General features: G+C 39.5%; 1 protein-coding gene across 4 annotated transcripts in view; it reads left to right on the forward strand.

The window, feature by feature from the left end:
* ST6GAL2 (ST6 beta-galactoside alpha-2,6-sialyltransferase 2) overlaps positions 1–20,197 on the forward strand; it is a 104,665-nt gene that overhangs the window by 73,057 nt on the left and 11,411 nt on the right. For 3 of the 4 annotated variants that reach the window (XM_073238820.1, XM_073238819.1, XM_037015569.2), the window contains exons 4-5: positions 2,533–2,634; positions 4,943–5,117. In XM_073238820.1, coding sequence (XP_073094921.1) covers positions 2,533–2,634; positions 4,943–5,117 — 277 coding nt within the window. Of the gene's footprint in view, positions 1–2,532; positions 2,635–4,942; positions 5,122–20,197 lie in introns of all 4 variants that reach the window. The other variant, XM_073238822.1, reaches the window with a different exon arrangement.

A 20,197-nucleotide genomic window follows, 5' to 3' on the forward strand; every position in this document is an offset into this window, starting at 1 on the left:
CATTTGGTACTTGTCTTTCTCCATCTGGCTTATTTCACTGAGCATAATACCCTCTAGTTCCATCCATATTGTTGCAAATGGTAGGATTTGTTTTCTTCTTATGGCTAAATAATATTCCATTGTGTATATGTACCACATCTTCTTTATCCATTTGTCTACTGATGGATACTTAGGTTGCTTCTATTTCTTGGCTATTGTAAGCAGTGCTGTGGTAAGCATAGGGGTGCATATGTATTTTTCAAACTGAGCTGCTGCATTCTTAGGGTAAATTCCTAGATGTGGAATTCCTGGGTCAAATGGTATTTCTATTTATAGTTTTTTGAGGAACCTCTATACTGCTTTCCACAATGGTTGAACTAGCTTACATTCCCACCAGCAGTGTAGGAGGATTCCCCTTTCTCCACATCCTCGCCAACATTTGTTGTTTGTCTTTTGGATGGTGGCCATCCTAACTAGTGTGAGGTGATATCTCATTGTGGTTTTAATTTGAATTTCTCTGATGATTAGGGAAGTGGAGCATCTTTTCATGTGCCTGTTGGCCATCTGAATTTCTTCTTTGGAGAAGTGTCTGTTCAGCTCCTCTGCTCATTTTTTAATTGGATTATTTTCTTTTTGTTTGTTGAGGTGCATGAGCTCTTTATATATTTTGGATGTCAACCCCTTATGGGCTTTGTCATTTATGAATATATTCTCCCATACTGTACGATGCCTTTTTGTTCTACTGATGGTGTCCTTTGCTGTTTAGTTTGATATAGTCCCACTTGTTCATTTTTGCCTTTGTTTCCCTTGCCTGTGGAAATACATTCATGAAGAAGTTGCTCATGTTTATGTCCAAGAGACTTTTGCCTATGTTTTTTTCTAAGAGTTTTGTGGTTTCATGACTTACATTCAGGTCTTTGATACATTTTGAGTTTACTTTTGTGTATGGGGTTAAACAATGATTCAGTTTCTTCTCTTACATGTAGCTGTCCAGTTTTGCCAACACCAGTTGTTGAAGAGGCTGTCATTACCCCATTGTATATCCATGGCTCCTTTATCGTATATTAATTGATCATATATGCTTGGGTTAATATCTGGATTCTCTATTCTGTTCCACTAGTCTATGGGTCTGTTCTTGTGCCAGTACCAAATTGTCTTGATTACTATGGCTTTGTAATAGATCTTGAAGTTGGGAAGCGAGATCCCCCCTACTTTATTCTTCCTTCTCAGGATTGCTTTGGCTATTTGGGGTCTTTTGTGGTTCCATATGAATTTTAGAACTACGTGTTGAAGGATGCCATTGGTATTTTGATAGGGATTGCATTGAATCTGTAGATTGCTTTAGGCAGGATGGCCATTTTGACAATATTAATTCTTCCTGTCTAAGAGCATGGGATGAATTTGCATTTATTAGTGTTCTCTTTAATTTCTCTTAAAAGTGTCTTACAGTTTTCAGGGTATAGGTCTTTCACTTCCTTGGTTAGGTTTTATTCCTAGGTATTTTACTCTTTTTAATGCAATTGTGAATGTAACTGTTTTCCTGATTTCTCTTTCTGCTAGTTCATTGTTAGTGTATAGGAATGCAACATATTTCTTTATGTTCTTAATAAGAAAGTTTTCTAAATTTATAGCAAAATTATCAAAACCACAATTTCTATAATTTCAAACTATATAGAAAAATTTAAAGTAATGAGTGATTTATGACTTTACTTGCCGATCAAAAGATTAGCTTCCTGCATAGTGCCCTGAGCCAGGCAGCCTGCAGCAAGGTAAGAAACACTTGGCTTATTTCCTTAATTCATAGGTGCCTTTATTGCAACCTTCATCATTCATTTAATAACAGCTTTTCAGAGAGGAGGAGATAAACTGCACCAAATTAAAATAACATGGCACCTGAAAGATACATCCTAAGTTCAGAAATTTTAAAATGTGAAGGAAAAAGAGTACAATTTAAAAACTGATAAGTTGCAGAAATTGCAGTTTAAAACTGAGGAAAAGCAGTGCATTATTTTTTTTCGCAAAACTGTGGTTAAAAAAAAAAAAGATGATTGGCAGGAGATCGAAGGACTCATCCAGGACCAGAGAGGGCCACAGAGAGAGGACATACTGGGGCTGACTTGTGTCTGCTGGCTCTCTGCATCCCATTTGTCCTGAGGATGGCACTGTAGAAATATGTTAATTCAACCATTTCTGCAACTCTCTCCAAATTCCCTGTGAAGGCCATTGAAGAGGATGTGGACGAGGGGGCTGAAATAGCTAGTCAGCTGTTATCTTCCAAGAGCCAATTCAGAACCACTAGATATGAGTCCAGAGCTGATGACAATGTAAGAATCAGTGGGTTTGTAAAAACAAATCCTCATTTCCCCAGACATGCCTTCAAGGGCTTTTCTGTGCAATGCCAGCCTCTGTTGCTTCCCCAGAGGAAAACAGTCTGAAGAGCTTTTCTTTTTTTAATTTTGCTCTGATACATTTTTTAAGTTTTCATCTCTTTTTCAAATACCATTTTGAAGCGCCAAACACTTGTATTGAAATGATTTTTTGTTGTATTTGCAGATTCTGACCAACCCCCACCATCACTTCATTGACAGTTCATTATATAAGGACGTGATTTTGGTGGCCTGGGACCCCGCTCCTTATTCTGCAAATCTGAACCTGGTAGGTGTTTCCTTTGGTGCTGCATCCCTAAGGTGCCTTTGACTGACCAATAAATGGAAGCAAGTCAAGGATTAAGCTTTGACAAGACAGTGAAACTGATCATGGGTACTACTAAAAATACCCATGCAAACACACCATTCTGATACCCATTTCCAGTAGCATTCTTGGTGAACATTATCCGTCTAATAAAAAAGGCCTTTTGCCCTGGAGGATTTTTTAAAAATGAAATACACATGTTCAGTGTCTAAATATTGAGAAATTCCTGGTTAAGCTGAAGGTCAGACTGATTAAACTCAGAATTTTTCCACTGTGGTGGGGTTACATCATCTTCCAAGTAGTTACAAGATCTTTTGAAATAAATTAAGAGATGCTTGGCAAGAAAATCTAGACTTTGTGAATCAACAACAGCTCATGATTGTTTCAGTGGAACCTGTTACAGGCTTTTCCTAAATGTGTTACTTTTTGGCTTCTGCCTCAAAACCTTTTCCATATTATATGATACAGCATAACCAAGATTATTACTAGCTACCAAAATATAAGCAAGCTATATTCATGACATTCTGGCAAATTATGCCTATCCAGGCAAGCAGCTCGTTATTTCTTTGTGAAAACTTGGCTGAAAAGCCAGTGTACTTGTTTGCTTAAAAAGGGCCAGGAAAGATGGATGATAATTTAGCTTCATGACAGATGTTATCAGCTGTACCAACAGGAATCATCTGACTTGTTCTGAGCCAAGAGAATGCAGCCTTCTTAAGATGAATGTGGGGAACAGATCTTGGCCTCACCAAGAGGTAACTTTGCAGGGGAATCACCCAAGGTTGAATGAGTCCCCCCCAAAGGAATGTCCTGCCGGTATTCACTTTGAGATGAAGGTTGGGCATTGACCTAGCATGGTTGCTAATTGGTTCCTAGCCAGGAGTGCAAATCAGAATCACCTGGAGAGTATTTTTCCTTCAGGTACATCTGTTAGAGCCCCTCTCCCAGAAAGCCTTGATGTGTATTTTTTGAGAACCAGATTCAGCCAGAATCTCATACATGGCTTCTGTTGAGAATCAAGCATCAAATGAGTGTTTGAACTTTTTAGCTTCCTTCCCAGCCCAAAGTTCTCTGGTTTTAGGTTATGACAGCTTCTTTGCTATGGTGGACAGACTGAGTGCTTCTGGCTGTTAAGATCCTTTTTCTTCCTTTGCTGAAAGCATCCGAGCCCAGGGCACAGAGCTTTCTGATGCGGGGGTGTGAGCAGAGACAGTGAAATCTGTGCTTCCTGTGGGGCCTGAGCTCTGACCCTGCTGGGTGGGGCAGGAGGATGGTGAAGAAGCCAGCAGGTCCTGGACCCCTGATCTCCCAGGGCCCAGCAGCTTGGGAACATGGTTACTGACTGAAGATGATATGGCCTAGTCCACCTCAGAATTTTTAAAACCACAGAACCCATTCAACCATGAAATATTACTTGGACCTTAATACACACCCACTACTTACTGAAGGTGTCTGTCTTGGGGGTTCATGGGACCCTGGGAGCCCTAAAGCCAGTCTTTCCCACAACCTTCTCTAAAGCCTGTTTCATGGTGGCACTTGACACACTTCTGAAGATGTTTTTTAAAAAATCAATCTTACTCATTTTTTCACACAATGATTTATATACAGTCAATGTAACTGTACATTTGATGAGTATTAGCAAATTTATAGCATATACTCACCAGCAGTTAAGAGACGGTATCCCCGTTTCTCCAAAGAGTCCCTTGTGCCGCGCTTGTCTGGCTTCCGTAGCCCTAACCCCAGGGGGTAACTGCTAGGCGCTCTGTCACTATGGGGTAGATTTGGAAAACATGCTTTTGAAATACACTGATTGGGCCCCGGGGTCAGCACACTATAGCCATGGGCCAAATCTGACCTTGTTTTTCTAAATAAAGTTTTATTGGAGCACATCCACTCCCCTCATCGTGTATCTGCTGTAGCTGCTTTTGCAGTTCAACTGCACAGGGGAGTGGTTGCAGCAGAGACTCTGTGGCCTGAGAAGCCTGATGCATTTACTGTCAGGCCCTTTACAGAGAGGCCGCTGGCCCCTGCCCTGGCCCATCTCCCTTATTTTACTAGGGAACAAGGCATCTCTCCTTTTACCCATTCTCTCCTCCGGTGAGGAGGTGCCGTGGAAGTGAGGGGCCATTCCCTTCGCCTCACCATCGGCCTGGTCCCTCAGCACCGAAACAGCCCCTCACCTGTGCTGCCCTGTCCTGCTCACAGTGTCTTTCCCACAGTGTTCTCACAGTATGGGCCTCTGTACTTGATTGTGTTGGTTTTTTTCTCATAGTGGTACAAGAAGCCAGATTACAACCTGTTCACTCCATATGTTCAGCATCGTCAGAGAAACCCAAACCAGCCATTTTACATTCTTCATCCTAAATTCATATGGGAGCTTTGGGACATTATCCAGGAGAACACCAAGGAGAAGATCCAGCCCAACCCACCGTCTTCTGGCTTCATCGGTAGGTGTGTATGGAAACTTGGAGTGATGGGGCTGGCAGGGGTGGGCTTACTATGTAACAAATACAAAGTCGTGTCCTGTAATACAAGCAATTAACAGGCGGTTTTAGAGGAAGAACAGATTAACTGAAGAAAGTAGGAACACTGTTCCAGTTAGCTTTTAGTGCATAATGAACTACCCCAAAATTTTGAATTAGAAAGCAAGAGCTGTTTTATTTTCTCTCATGACTTTATGGGTCAGAACAGACCTGGCTGGGTGACTCTCTGGGTCCACAGGCATTGATGGGAGTCCCTGGGTGATCTCAGCTGCTTTCCGGATGGCTGTGCTCCCGTGGCTGTCCTGCTGGCAGGACTGACTGGTAGGCCAGGCCAGGGGGATTGTTGACCATGCGGCTGCATGTGCTCTTTTGCGTGGCGGTCTCATGGTAACTGGACTTACTAAATGGAAGCTTGGAACTCCCAGCAAGTGTCCCAAAAGACAGGAAACAGGAGCCAGTTTTTTAAGGCTGAGGCCTGGAGCCTTGCACAGGGTCACTTGGGCTGTGTTCTGTGGGTCAGAACCACTGAGGGCACTGGGTTCCAGGGGAGGGTATACAGGCCCCACCTCAGCCATCTTCACCTCACCTAGTCCCCATTCACATTGCTTATGCCATTCCAGACGGGGGAGCTGAATCATGAAATAGGGCATTGCTGCAAGAAGGTCCAGGCTTGGATGAGACTAATTCTGGGTCTTTGTATAGCTCTCACCACCACAATCTACCAGCTCTAAGCTAAAAATGGATTTTATGTAACAGAATCGTCAGTCTGGGCTTATTATATATTTTTGCACCAGGCTTTGGTCCTCGAAGTTCATGGTCTTACCCCATTTATTTATCTTTGTTTTGGCTATCACCCCATTATTTATGTGATTTTGTCCAAGTAGGGTAATATTAAGGAGTATCTTAGATCCCCTTGGGAGTGTAAAAGTTGTAGTAGAACCAAAGTCCACATACACACAAAAAGTAATGCTCTCCACTCTAATTTCAATGAATTTTCAACCATGCACCTTAAATCATCTGTGCAGTGGATTCCTATTGATAAAGAAAAGATTTTGTGGAGATAACACATCCTCCTGTATGGATACAGGCACATGGACATCTGAACTGACACCCACAGGTTGTGGAGGTTTATGGTACTGTAATGTGAAATATTTTACGTAGAACTCAACAAAGTTTACAGTATGTGCATATTATTTTCCTCTATCATAAGTTACCCTGCTTTTAAAGTCATACCTCCGACATTTTATTTCCAAATCACTCTTGATATCCTAAGTTCTTTATGTTCTGTGCAGTTTTGTGGGATCCTGTTTATTTAGGAAACAAAGTATATTACGGTTTGTCAGCGAAGGGTAAGCAGGGTGGAATAATGCTTAGACAGCATTTTAGAAAGCATAAAGTCTTTTTCATACTGTTGCCTTCTTATGAATTCATGTGGCTAATATTTGATTAGAGCTAAAGTTTCGGAGCACAGTGGGGGCTATCATATGTTCACATGATCAATGAATAGTTTGAGAGGTTCAACTTAGGTAGTCATAGCTGGAGAAAAACATTTTCCTGTGTGTTCTTGTTGAAATAAATCACGCCATGTATGTATGGCCAGCTTGCTTTCATAGCTGGTTACCAAGAATTTGGAGTCTGCAGAAGCTGATGCCTGCCCGTGAGGCCTCTTGTGCATGAGGAAGGGGGATGGCAGTCTGACATCACTGCAGGAGTGCAGGTTGTGGGGGTGGGTTGAGTGTGAGCTCTTCTCTGCCGTTTATTAGCTTTCTAACCATGGTCACTTAATCCTCTGAGCCTGAGTATGCTCATCTGAGAACAGGAATAATAATAAAACATTTCTAAAGACAAATTAATTCAATTTGCAGTTGTTATTTCCTAGCACTGACCTGTCTGGTATGGTGGCCATTAGCCATGTGTGACTATTTAAATTTGAATTAATTAGGATTAAACAAGAAGAAAACTTCACTTCATCAATCACATTAAGCCTCATTTCAAGTTCTCAGTAGCCACATGCTGAATTGGGCAGGGCAGAGAGAATCTCCATCATCACAGAATATTGTGGACAGTGCGAAGTTTTGCTAACACAAGAGTGAAAGAGCAAGGTGATAAGGACTCAGTCACTGCTGGGCAGGCTGTGCTGAGGTGGGGAGGGGGCACGCAGATGTGATAGAAGGTGTGGCTGATGAGGTCATACTCACTGCTCTGGCGGGGTGGGAGATAGAGCCTGGGCAAGCTGTCCCAGCAGAGCACCGCCATGCACTGAATGCCCCACTGATATTGCTGCCATCTTTACACCCCTTCATTGATCTTGCTCAGAAATGTGCTGAGAGCCAGAGTCTGCTTTATTAATACCTGATGTTCTTAAATAGTAGTAAAATGAAGTCACCCACATCTCAATCTCTCTGCTGTAAGAGTTTTTAAAAATCAATGTGTGTTATTTTCTGTTAGCAAAGTATTTTCCAAATACCCTTTGTGTTCTAAGGTAATGTTTAGGAACTATTGGCATATTGTCTTACCACCTCCACATGACCACGCCTGTCTGTTACTGAACCAAGAAGCCCTTGTGCAGCTGCTAAGCAGGTAAAATGTCTCAGTGTGCACATTTCAAGGCTCTGCCCAGGCATCGGGCCTGAGGGACATTCCCGTCAGAGAAGAGCACCACCGAGGCAGCTTCCCTGATGTCCTTTCCAGCCAGGGGCTCCACGGAGGCCAAGCAGGCTGAATCCCTCCTTTCTATTGACGTGCCTATCCATATGTGAAAAATAGTCTTAATTATTTATGTTTCTAAACCCACTGCACACATTTTCCTTCCTTATGTGTGTTCATAAATCTGCACATGTAAAATAGAGGGACTCCATAAGTTGACCCTTGAACACAAAAGACATTTCTGCATGTGGAAATTTAGCCGATGGCAGTTAGAGTCCCAGGGGAACACACCTGCACCCCTTAAACAGAGTCCTGTTTGTGGGGTCTGAATTCCTCATGTAAGAGGAAGGCAGTAGAGATGGAAGGGAAAGGTCATCTACCAAGTGGACATGAATTAACACCCAGGCACGAGGCTGGGCCCCAGGGGTATGCTGGGGAGGAAGCCAGGCGAAGGTCTTGCCCGCCTGGAACTTGCAGTGCAGCAGGTGACAGACTAACAGCTGTGTGTTCTCTAGGTCAAATACAGTTACAAACTGGTCAGTGCAATGAAGGAAAAGAACAGGATGCAGGGGGACTGGGAAGCATCTGCCTTTCCTGTCACTGTGATCCTACTCTTAAGCCCGGCACATGGTAGGTACAGAAAGTAATTATTTGGAGAATGAATGAATGTCCTAAGAGCTCAGTGTTTCTCAGAGTTTAGCAGGCACCCAGAGGGCTTGTGCATTAGTTATCTACTTCTGCAGAGCAAATCACCCAAAGCTTAGATACTGAGAAGAACAGTGAGCACCTGTTACCTTGCAGTTCCTGTGGGTCGGTGATCTGGGAGCAGCTTGACTTGGTGCCTTTCACGAGGCTGCAGCCAAGCTGTCAGGCTTGGGATGGCTGACCTGCTTTGAAGACCCACTTGTAGGTTGGCTGTTGCCTCGGTTCCTCACTGTGTGTGCCTCTCCACAGGGCTGCTCGGGTGTCCTCACAGCGTGGCGTCCCCAAGCAAGGGATCCGAGAGAGAGCGAGGAGGAGGCCACAGTACTTTTCATGGTGTTGTAAACTGTCAAACTGGCTGCAGTCCATCTGTTAACACAACTCAGCCCCTTGCTGTGGGACAGAACTACACAAAGACCTGAATATAGTGGGGTAGGGATCATGGGGGCCGTGCTGGAGGCTGACTACCATAGCTTTCTAAAGCACAGGCCCCCCCCGAGTTCTGAGTCAGCGGAGGTGGTGCAAACGTGCATTTCTAACAGGCTTTCAGATGATGCTGATGCTATGGGAGATTACACTGTGTAGGCCACTCTTCAGTTTTTTAGTATCTTGAAAGTGGCGTAAACTTTAGAAATCTGCAGGTTCAGATATGCCCTCAAGCTGATAGGCATTTTGCTTGTAGGAGAACTCAGGATTCTACAAATACGTTACCTTTTTTGTTTCTTTGGAGACATAGCTGTAAAATTTACTCCCATCATTACTAATGGACTCATTTTATGTCCTGAAAACATACGGTGAAATGAAATACATAATAGTGGACTGTAAATGTACCTCTTAAAAGAAGATTTTGTTTGTATGGTTAGTTAGTTCTATCATCTTGGGACCCAGATTCTTGGATATACTGATTAGTGAGTTAAAGTTTGGGAACCAATAGGCAAGGCCTCAACTCTCACTGATTTCTGTGGTATTTGGGCACATGATTCAGCCAACATCTTAAGTTCAAGAAGCATAACATCTTTTTGCACCTGCGTTAGCAGCCCCTGGCCTAGCACCAGCCCAATCGCGGGATGGGAGCTGGCGGGGGAGGTGTGCACGCTGCTGGGGAAAGGGAAGTAATAAATACAGTAGTCCCCTCTCACTTTGTGGGGTATGTTCCAGCACCCCGGTGGATGCCTGAAACCTCAGATAGTACCCAGCCCAATATGGTTGACCTTTAAACACATGGGAGTTGGAGTGTTGACCCCCCACACAGTCAAAATTTCATGTATAATATTGGCTTCCCATAAACATAGCTACTAACAGTTTACTATGGATTTTATGGTAGTAAATGATAAAATAGACTCATATCTACATATATTTTGTGTGTTTGTGGCACTTTTACCTTTCTCTTAATTTTTTTGATATTTCTAAGCTACCCAGTTCACATGTTTGAAGGAATTTCAAACTATCTCAAATCTTCAAAATTATTATTATTATTATTATTATTATTATTATTATTTTGGGGGGAGGGCATCTCTCATATTTATTGATCAAATAGTTGTTAACAACAATAAAATTCTGTATAGGGGATTCAATGCACAATCATTAATCAACCCCAAGTCTAATTCTCAACAGTCTCTAATCTTCTGAAGCATAATGAACAAGTTCTTACATGGTGAACAAGTTCTTACATAGTGAATAAGTTCTTACATGGTGAACAGTGTAAGGGCAGTCATATCACAGAAACTTTCGGTTTTGATCACACATCATGAACTATAAACAATCAAGTCAGACGTGATTATTCGTTTGATTTTTATACTTGATTTATATGTGAATCAATGTTTTGTTGCCCTTGTCTAGCTTGGATTAATACTTAGTCCAAAATTATTTTTGAACTGTCTCAATTCTCCAAAAAATGTTCCAATATATTTATTGAAAAAATCAAGCTAAGTGTATCCACACAGCTCAAACCCTGTTGTTCAAGGGTCAACTGTATGGACTGTTTTTTCCTAGACATGCATTCCTATTATAAAGTTTAACTCATAAATTAGGCACAGTAAGAGATTAACAACAATAACTAATAAGTTAGAACAATTATTATGATAAAACAATTATAACAATTATAACAAAGTTATATGAATGTGGTCTCTTTCTCCCAAAACACCTTACTGTGCTGCACTGCCCTTCCCACGGCCATGTGAGGCCATAAAATGAATGCTCGTCCTGAGGGAATTGCGGTGAAGGACGCAGGCATCATGACATAGGCTGGGCAGGTGCTGAACTTCTGACCACCAGTCAGCAGGAGAATCAGCTGCTTCGGACTGCAGTTGACTCTGGGTAACTGAAACCATGAAAAGCAAAGTCTTGGACAATGGGAGACTACCCTATCAAAGGGAGGAAGAATCCAGAAGCATTTTCTGCTCTGTGCCCCATTCTGAATGTTCTTGGTTAAAGCAGAGCAGGTTGGGATTCTTTCCGCATCAGCTTTGTCTTTGGTCACAATGCCCGAGTTGCAGAGCTGTGCTTCCTCCTGGGGTCTGTGGGGTTTGTATATTATCAGTTCTTACAGAGTTGTCTTTTGGGTAGGATGTCCTAGTAAAATCAGATTTGAACACATTCTTTGTTTGCAACTAGTAAATTATTCTTGTTCTGTCTGCGAATAGTAAGACTGCTTTTCCTGCTTACAGACAAAGAGTGTTAAGTTGTAGGGTTTGAGGAACACAGTGACCTGGCATTAAAAGGAACTCTTCACTGAAACTCATTTCTCACTGGAAAAACATTTCAGAAGTTTGTAATTCACATACATAAAGAATTATCAAAGCTAACAATTTATTATGCTTTCTTTATAATAAAGCTGAACTAGAGAATGTATGTGAACAAATTATATTGACAATATAAGTACATTTTAATATTAAGTGAATTAAACTATGCTTTCATTGCAAGCTTACTTTAATTATTGAGATATTTATTAAAGTTCTAATACTAAGATTTATAATAGTCTTCTCATATTTGTAAATGAGTACTTTTAAAATCACTTTTTCTACTTTTTAAAATATTATTACCAAACAACTGTACCAAAAAAGATATTTTGAAGAAGCATTAAAAAGAGATGAGTATTTACTGCAGTTAAACATGAAACCTAATTCAAAGTTGCACAGTGATTACTGATAATTATTTATCAATACATTTTAATATAACTTTGCAAATATATATTGACATTTGGTAAAAAGGTCATTATGTGAAAATTAGTGAAAACTTGACTAACTTCTTAAGAAATATCATTTTATTAGCATGTAAGTCTAAGGAGATTTAGGGATTTTACTCATCCTGACATAGATATTGGTCCAAAGTTTTCACCAAACCTTACAGAAGAGAATGACTTTCTTGCTTTATAAAATTTTTCTTTGCAACTTTTTTTAAAAATTATTTTTATTTTTTTGAAGAACATTATGTTTACTAGGCTCTCCCCTACCCCAAGTCCCCCCCACAAACCCCATTACAGTCACTGTCCATCACCATAGTAAGATGTTGTAGAATCACTACTTGTCTTCTCTGTGTTGCAAAGCTTTGCAACTTTTTGAGGATTCTTCTTTATAAAACTTTTAAAAGGGAAAAATAACATTAAAACGAAATATTTAGACATTGCTTAAAACACCAAGCCACACCACATCCCCATACTGCCATCTGATTTTATTGTCATCTAATCCTCCCAAATCTTGGCCACATCTGCACGTACTTATTCTTCACATTGTTATAATGAATGAGCTCCCATCAGCACATAGCACCACAGTGGACACACGATAAATGTTTTCTGGATAACTGAAGGGACAAACAAGTGTTTGGGAAATTGTGATTTGTGTCACCTTGAAAACTGTCACCCTTGATTCAGCTGGTCTCCCTGTAAAAGAATACCTGCCTCCTGCCGTATCACTTCACATGTCCCGTGTGGTTAAGAGCTTGGGCTTGACAGAGACCAGGATCCAATCCTGGTCCCACCAGGCAACTAAATACGTGATCTTGAGCAAGGTACATAATGTCTCCAAATCTCAGTGCTTTCAACTAGAAAATACAGGTATTTATAGCTCTATCTTCTAAGCGTGTGTCTAGCACAATAGCTAATATTTACTGCTTACTATTATTGTGATGTAGCTCATCTAAAACATTATGCTTGGTCAAACAAGACTGTATTCCTAAATATAAAAAGATCATTCTTTCATTAAGATACATATAATCTAGATGAAAATAGACTTTTGTTTTCTTTGGTATTAGAGACTGTATCATTACTTCAATGCATATAATCATGATTTATGCCTTTCCCTAGCTGTTGAGTATTTAGGTTATTTCAAATGATTTGATTTTATCAAACAATTATATTGATGAGTTCTTGCTACATCTACATCTAATACATACTATAGTTTATCCTAGTGTGAATATATACTTTCCTTTCCTTAATGAATTCCAAGGAGTATTAGTGCCAAGCAAAGGTTGTGTCATTCTGATAATTGTTGGTGTTGACATACTGCCTTTTCTTTCAATGTCTGATCTTACAGCTGCAGGAAGAGGCACACTAGCCTGTACACAGGAAGTGTATTGCATGTACCATCCTCTTCTCCCGAGAGGCAGTTAAGGGATTCTTACACCTCTTGGACTGCACATGTGTTTTTAAATTAAAAGGAAATAACATGGATCAAGGTAATTTAGATGATCCATAAGGGATTGTTTCTTTGGAACAACCTTTTAATCTTACTAGATTCCTTGCCTTCAACCCACAGGGGAGCTACTTGTCCACATATGAGTAGCATTTCTCTCCTTCATCCTTAGGTGGGTACTAGAGATTTACCTCATTACTTGGCACTGTGAAGTCATTTTGACTGTACCATAATCTGACTGAGGATGAGGAATGATTTAGTTGGAATCCCATAGCTTCCATTTTGTTCCATTGAAGACAGGTATTTTTATAGAAGGTCAGTGAGCTCAGCTCAGGTCATAAAGCATGGCTGGATCGGTTTGTCCCCTGCATGCAGAATGGCATCAGCCAAGCCAGGAGGCGTGCTTCACCACCCCAGCTTATAGGCTGAGCACATCAGGCAGAAAAGCCTGGAAGCCTGAGTCCCCACAGCAGCATAGAGATGAGACTCACTCCTAATCTCCAACTGCAGTATGTTTATTGTAGAAACACCAACACCTCCCCCAACCTTTTTAAAAGGCAGCCATTACTGATTATAAGTAATATTTATGGGATTCACAGATGCAAACACCATAATTTCAGGCTATTTAATATATGCACAAGAATAATACGCTTAAAAAACAAGCCATAACTTCTTTTCTTTTCCATTTTATATTGCTTTTAGAGTTCTGATTTTCCAATACACCATCCAAACTCAGATGGTTAACAGAAAATAATAGCCCATTAACACAAAACAATAAGCCACTTACCATCCATTTTTATGATTGATTACATAATGTACATCACAAGTATGTTAAGTAGGAACAACTTCTTGCATTTCCCTGTAAATGATGAATTTTGAATGTGTGTTACCATCAAATAATACAATATAAGTGAGCTTAAAAATTTGCCTTCAAGTATTATTCTTGTTTTACATGATTTTATTTAATATGGTAGATGCTTCTTGAATTATTATTTTATTACATCAAGTTCAAATTTCCAAACCACCTTTTAATTACAGATACTTTCTGGAAATATCACTATCAAGGAGAAAATACTATCCTTCCTAATGATTTGGGGTATTATTTTAAATATTTTGCCAGGTGAAAAGATAATTTTAGTGTAATCACAACTAAGTAAAGACTAACTGATTGAACTATGCTAGATTCTGAAAACACATCAAATGCATCTATACATGCAAAGTGGAGTTTTAGAGGAGAAACCTCATTCATCCAAAATTTGATAATCTAAACATGGGTTATGGTTTGCTTTTTATTCAGGTTTTAGAACAAGTAAGTATATATAACTACTTGTTATGCTTAAGTCATATAATGTGACATTTTATTAATGCCAGTGAAATTCTTTTTAATTGGTTTGATAATTATATTGCATTAAATAGTATTTAGGAACATGCAGTCTGGCAGATGAATACTTCAAGCAGTAATTACCTGGAAAAAATTGTACCTTTTTTTCTTCAAATGAGTCCCTAATAGTGATTCATTTATTAAAACTGGCCCAAGGAACTTAATATTAATTGAATTATGCTTAAAAATTTTTTTAAGCTGGCCACTTTCATTTGGCTTAGAAAAATACATTAAAAAGTTTCTTAACGTTGGTCTGCCCATCTAGAAGTGTGGCTCCATGTTGAAAGCAGTAGTTTTTTGAGGTATAATTGACATGATATATTGTGTTCAGGTGTACAACATAATTTAATATCTTAAACATTATGAAATGATCACCATAGAAAGCCTACTTTAGTATCTGTCATCATACACAGTTACAGAACATTTTTTGTGTGATGAGAACATCTAAGAAACACACTCAGCAATTTTCAGATAAGCAGTAAGTATTCTAAACTATACTTACCATGCCATACATTACATCCCCATGACTGACTTATTTTTAACTGGAAGCTCATATGTTTTGACCTCCTTCACCCATTTTGCCCACCTCCTGCCTCTACCTATGGCAGCCACCAAACTGTTCTCTGTGTCTATAAGGTTTTTGCCTGTTTTGTTTTTTTAGATTCTATATATAAGTAAAATCATACAGTGTTTGTCTTTGACTTATTTCACTGAGCATAATGCCCTCAAGACCCACCCATGTTGTCACAAAGGGTAAGATTTTGTTCTTTTTTATGGCTGACTATACTCCATTGTATATACATGGCACCTTTTCTTCATTTGTCTGTCAGTGGACACGTAGGCTTGTTGCCATGTCTTAGCTCTTGTAACTAGTGCTGCAGTGAGCATGGAGATGGAGATATCTTTTCAAGTTAGCATTTTTGTTTTCTTTGAATAAATATGCAAAAGTGGGATTCCTGGATCATATGATAGTTCTATTTTTATTTTGGGTGGGCACCTCCATGCTGTTTTCCATAGTGACTGCACTAATTTACATTCATTACTATCAATAGTGCACAAGGGTTCCCTTTCCTCCACATCCTCACCTACACATTATTTCTTGTCTTCTCAATAATAGTTGTTGTTCTAATGGGTGTGAGGTGATACCTCTCTGTGGTTTTGATTTGCAGTTCCCTGATAACTGGTATTGTTGAGTATCTTTCATGTGCCTGTGGGCCATCTGTGTATCTTTAGAAAAATGTCTATAGCTTCTGCCCATTTTTTTTTTGGTATCATCAATCTACAATTACATGAAGGACATTATGTTTACTAGGCTCCCCCCTTCACCAAGTCCCCCCCACATCCCCGTTCACAGTCACTGTCCATCAACATAGAAAGATGCTGTAAAATCACTACTTGTCACCAAGTTCACAGTCACTGTACTTCAACATAGTAAGATGCTGTAGAATCACTACTTGTCTTCTCTGTGTTGCACAGCCCTCCCCAACACTATACATGCTAATAGTAATGCCCCCTTTCTTTTCTTCCCACCTTTATCCCTCCCTTCCGACCCGTCCTCCCCAGTCGCTTTCCCTTTGGTAACTATTAGTCCATTCTTGGGTTCTGTGCTTCTGCTGCTGTTTTGTTCCTTCAGTTTTCGTTTGTTCTTATACTCCACATATGAGTGAGATCATTTGGTACTTGTCTTTCTCTGCCTGCCTTATTTCCCTGAGCATAATACCCTCTAGCTCCATCCATGTTGTTGTGAATGGTAGGATTTGTTTTTTTCTTATGGCTGAGTAATATTCCATTCTGTATATGTACCACATCTTCTTTATACAATCATCTACTGATGGACATTTAGGTTGCTTCCATATCTTGGCTATTGTAAATAGTGCAGTGATAAACATAGGGGTGCATCTCTCTTTTTCAAACTGGAGTGCGCATTCTTAGGGTAAATTCCTGGAAGTGGAATTCCTGGGTCAAATGGTATTTCTATTTTGAGCATTTTGAGGAACCTCCATACTGCTTTCCATAATAGTTGAAATAATTTACATTCCCACCAGCAGTGTAGGAGGGTTCCCCTTTCTCTACAACCTCACCAACATTTGTTGTTGTTTGTCTTTTGGATGGTAGCCATCCTTACTGGTGTGAGATGATATCTCATTGTGGTTTTAATTTGCATTTCTCTGATGACAAGCAATGTGGAGCATCTTTTCATGTGTCTGTTGGCCATCTGAATTTCTTCTTTAGAGAACTGTCTATTCAGCTCCTCTGCCCATTTTTTAATTGGATTATTTGCTCTTTGTTTGTTGAGGTGTGTGAACTCTTTATATATTTTGGATGTCAACCCTTTATCAGATCTGTCATTTTCGAATATATTCTCCCATACTGTAGGATACCTTTTTGTTCTATTGATGGTATCCTTTGCTGTACAGAAGCTTTTCAGCTTGATATAGTCCCATTTGTTCATTTTTGCATTTGTTTCCCTTGCCCAGGGAGATATGTTCAAGAAGAGGTCACTCATGTTTATGTCTAAGAGATTTTTGCCTATGTTTTTTTCTATGAGTTTTATGGTTACATGACTTACATTCAGGTCTTTGATCCATTTGGAGTTTACTTTTGTGTATGGAGTTAGACAGTGATTCAGTTTCATTCTCTTACATGTAGCTGTCCAGTTTTGCCAGCACCATCAGTTGAAGAGACTGTCATTTCCCTATTGTATGTCCATGGCTCCTTTATCGTATATTAATTGGCCATATATGTTTGGGTTAATGTCTGGAGTCTCTATTCTTTTCCACTGGTCTGTGGCTCTGTTCTTGTGCCAGTACCAAATTGCCTTGATTACTGTGGCTTTGTAGTAGAGCTTGAAGTTGGGGAGTGAGATTCCCCCCACTTTATTCTTCCACAGGATTGTGTTGGCTGTTTGGGGTCTTTGAAGATTCCATATGAATTTTTGAACTATTTGTTCCAGTTCATTGAAGAATGCTGTTGGTAATTTGATAGGGATTGCATCGAATCTGTATATTGCTTTGGGCAGGATGGCCATTTTGACAATATTAATTCTTCCTAGCCAAGAGCATGGGATGAGTTTCCATTTGTTAGTGACTTCTTTAATTTCTCTTAAGAGTGTCTTATAGTTTTCTGGATACAGGTCTTTCACTTCCTTGGTTAGGTTTATTCCTAGGTATTTTATTCTTTTTGATGCTATTGTGAATGGAATTGTCTTCCTAATTTCTCTTTCTATTAGTTTATTGTTAGTGTATAGGAAAGCCACAGATTTCTGTGTGTTAATTTTGTATCCTGCAACTTTGCTGAATTCTGATATTAGCTCTAGTAGTTTCAGAGTGGAGTCTTTAGGGTTTTTTATGTACAATATCATGTCATCTACAAATAGTGACAGTTTAACTTCTTCTTTACCAATCTGGATTCCTTGTATTTCTTTGTTTTGTCTAATTGCCATGGCTAGGACCTCCAGTGCTATGTTGAATAACAGTGGGGATAGTGGGCATCCCTGTCTTGTTCCCGATCTCAGAGGAAAAGCTTTCAGCTTCTCGCTGTTCAGTATGATGTTGGCTGTGGGTTTATCATATATGGCCTTTATTATGTTGAGGTACTTGCCCTCTATACCCATTTTGTTGAGAGTTTTTACCATGAATGGATGTTGAATTTTATCCAGTGCTTGTTCAGCATCTATGGAGATGATCATCTGGTTTTTGTCTTTCTTTTTGTTGATGTGGTGGATGATCTTGATGGATTTTCAAATGTTGTACCATCCTTGCATCCCTGGGATGAATCCCACTTGGTCATGGTGTACGATCCTTTTGATGTATTTTTGAATTCGGTTTGCTAATATTTTGTTGAGTATTTTTGCATCTACGTTCATCAGGGATATTGATCTGTAGTTTTCTCTTTTGGTGGGGTATTTGCCTGGTTTTGGTATTATGGTAATGTTGTCTTCATAGAATGACTTTTGCAGTATTCCTTTCTCTTCTATTTTTTGGAAAACTTTAAGGAGAATGGGTATTATATCTTCCCTGTATGTCTGATAAAATTCCGAGGTAAATCCATCTGGCCCGGGGGTTTTGTTCTTTGGTAGTTTTTTGATTACCGCTTCAATTTCGTTGCTGGTAATTGGTCTGTTTAGATTTTCTGTTTCTTTCTGGGTCAGTCTTGGAAGGTTGTATTTTTCTAGGAAGTTGTCCATTTCTCCTAGGTTTCCCAGCTTGTTAGGATATAGGTTTTCATAGTACTCTCTAATAATTATTTGTATATCTGTGGAGTCCGTCGTGATTTTTCCTTTCTTGTTTCTGATTCTGTTGATTTGTGTTGACTCTCTTTTCCTCTTAATAAGTCTGGCTAGAGGCTTATCTATTTTGTTTATTTTCTCAAAGAACCAGCTCTTGGTTTCATTGATTTTTTCTATTATTTTATTCTTCTCAAATTTATTTCTTCTCTGATCTTTATTATGTCCCTCCGTGTGCTGACCTTAGGCCTCATTTGTTCCTCTTTTTCCAATTTCAATAATTGTGACATTAGACCATGCATTTGGGATTGTTCTTCCTTCTTTAAATATGCCTGGATTGCTATATACTTTCATCTTAAGACTGCTTTTGCTCCGTCCCACAGTAGTTGGGGCTTTGTGTTGTTGTTGTCGTTTGTTTCCATATATTGCTGTGTCTCCATTTTGATTTGGTCATTGATCCATTGATTATTTAGGAGCGTGTTGTTAAGCCTCCATGTGTTTGTGAGCCTTTTTGCTTTCTTTGTACAATTTATTTCTAGTTTTATGCCTTTGTGCTCTGAAAAGTTGGTTGGTAGGATTTCAATCTTTTGGAATTTATTGAGGCTCTTTTTGTGGCCTAGTATGTGGTCTATTCTGGAGAATGTTCCATGTGCACTTGAGAAGAATGTGTATCCTGTACCTTTTGGATGTAGAGGTCTGTAGATGTCTATTAGGTCCATCTGTTCTAGTGTGTTGTTCAGTGCCTGTGTGTCCTTACTTATGTTCTGTCTGGTGGATCTGTCCTTTAGAGTAAGTGGTGTGTTGAAGTCTCCCAGAATGAATGCATTGCAGTCTATTTCCTCCTTTAGTTCTGTTAGTATTTGTTTCACATATACTGGTGCTCCTGTATCGGATGCATATATATCTATAATGGTTATATCCTCTTGTTGGACTGAGCCCTTTATCATTATGTAATGTCCCTCTTTATCTCTTGTTACTTTCTTTATTTTGAAGTCTGTTTTGTCTGATACTAGAATTGCAACACCTGCTTTTTTCTCTCTGTTGTTTGCATGAAATACCTTTTTCCATCCCTTGACTTCAAGTCTGTGCATGTCTTTGGGTTTGAGGTGAGTCTCTTGTAAGCAGCATATGGATGGATCTTGCTTTTTTATCCATTCTATTACTCTGTGTCTTTTGATTAGTGCATTCAGTCCATTTACATTTAGGGTGATTATTGAAAGATATGTACTTATTGCCATTGCAGGCTTTAATTTTGTGGTTATCAAAGGTTCAGGGTTAGCTTCTTTACTATCTTACTGTCTAATTTAACTCACTTATTGAGCTATTATAAACATGGTCTGATGATTCTTTATTTCTGTTCTTTCTTATTCCTCCTCCTCCTTTCTTCAAACGTTGGGTGTTTTGTTCTGTGCTCTTTTTAGGAGTGCTCCCATCTAGAGCAGTCCCTGTAAGATGCCCTGTA

Source organism: Manis javanica, chromosome 1, assembly GCF_040802235.1.
Source record: "Manis javanica isolate MJ-LG chromosome 1, MJ_LKY, whole genome shotgun sequence".
In the NCBI taxonomy this organism is placed as follows: Eukaryota; Metazoa; Chordata; class Mammalia; order Pholidota; family Manidae; genus Manis; species Manis javanica.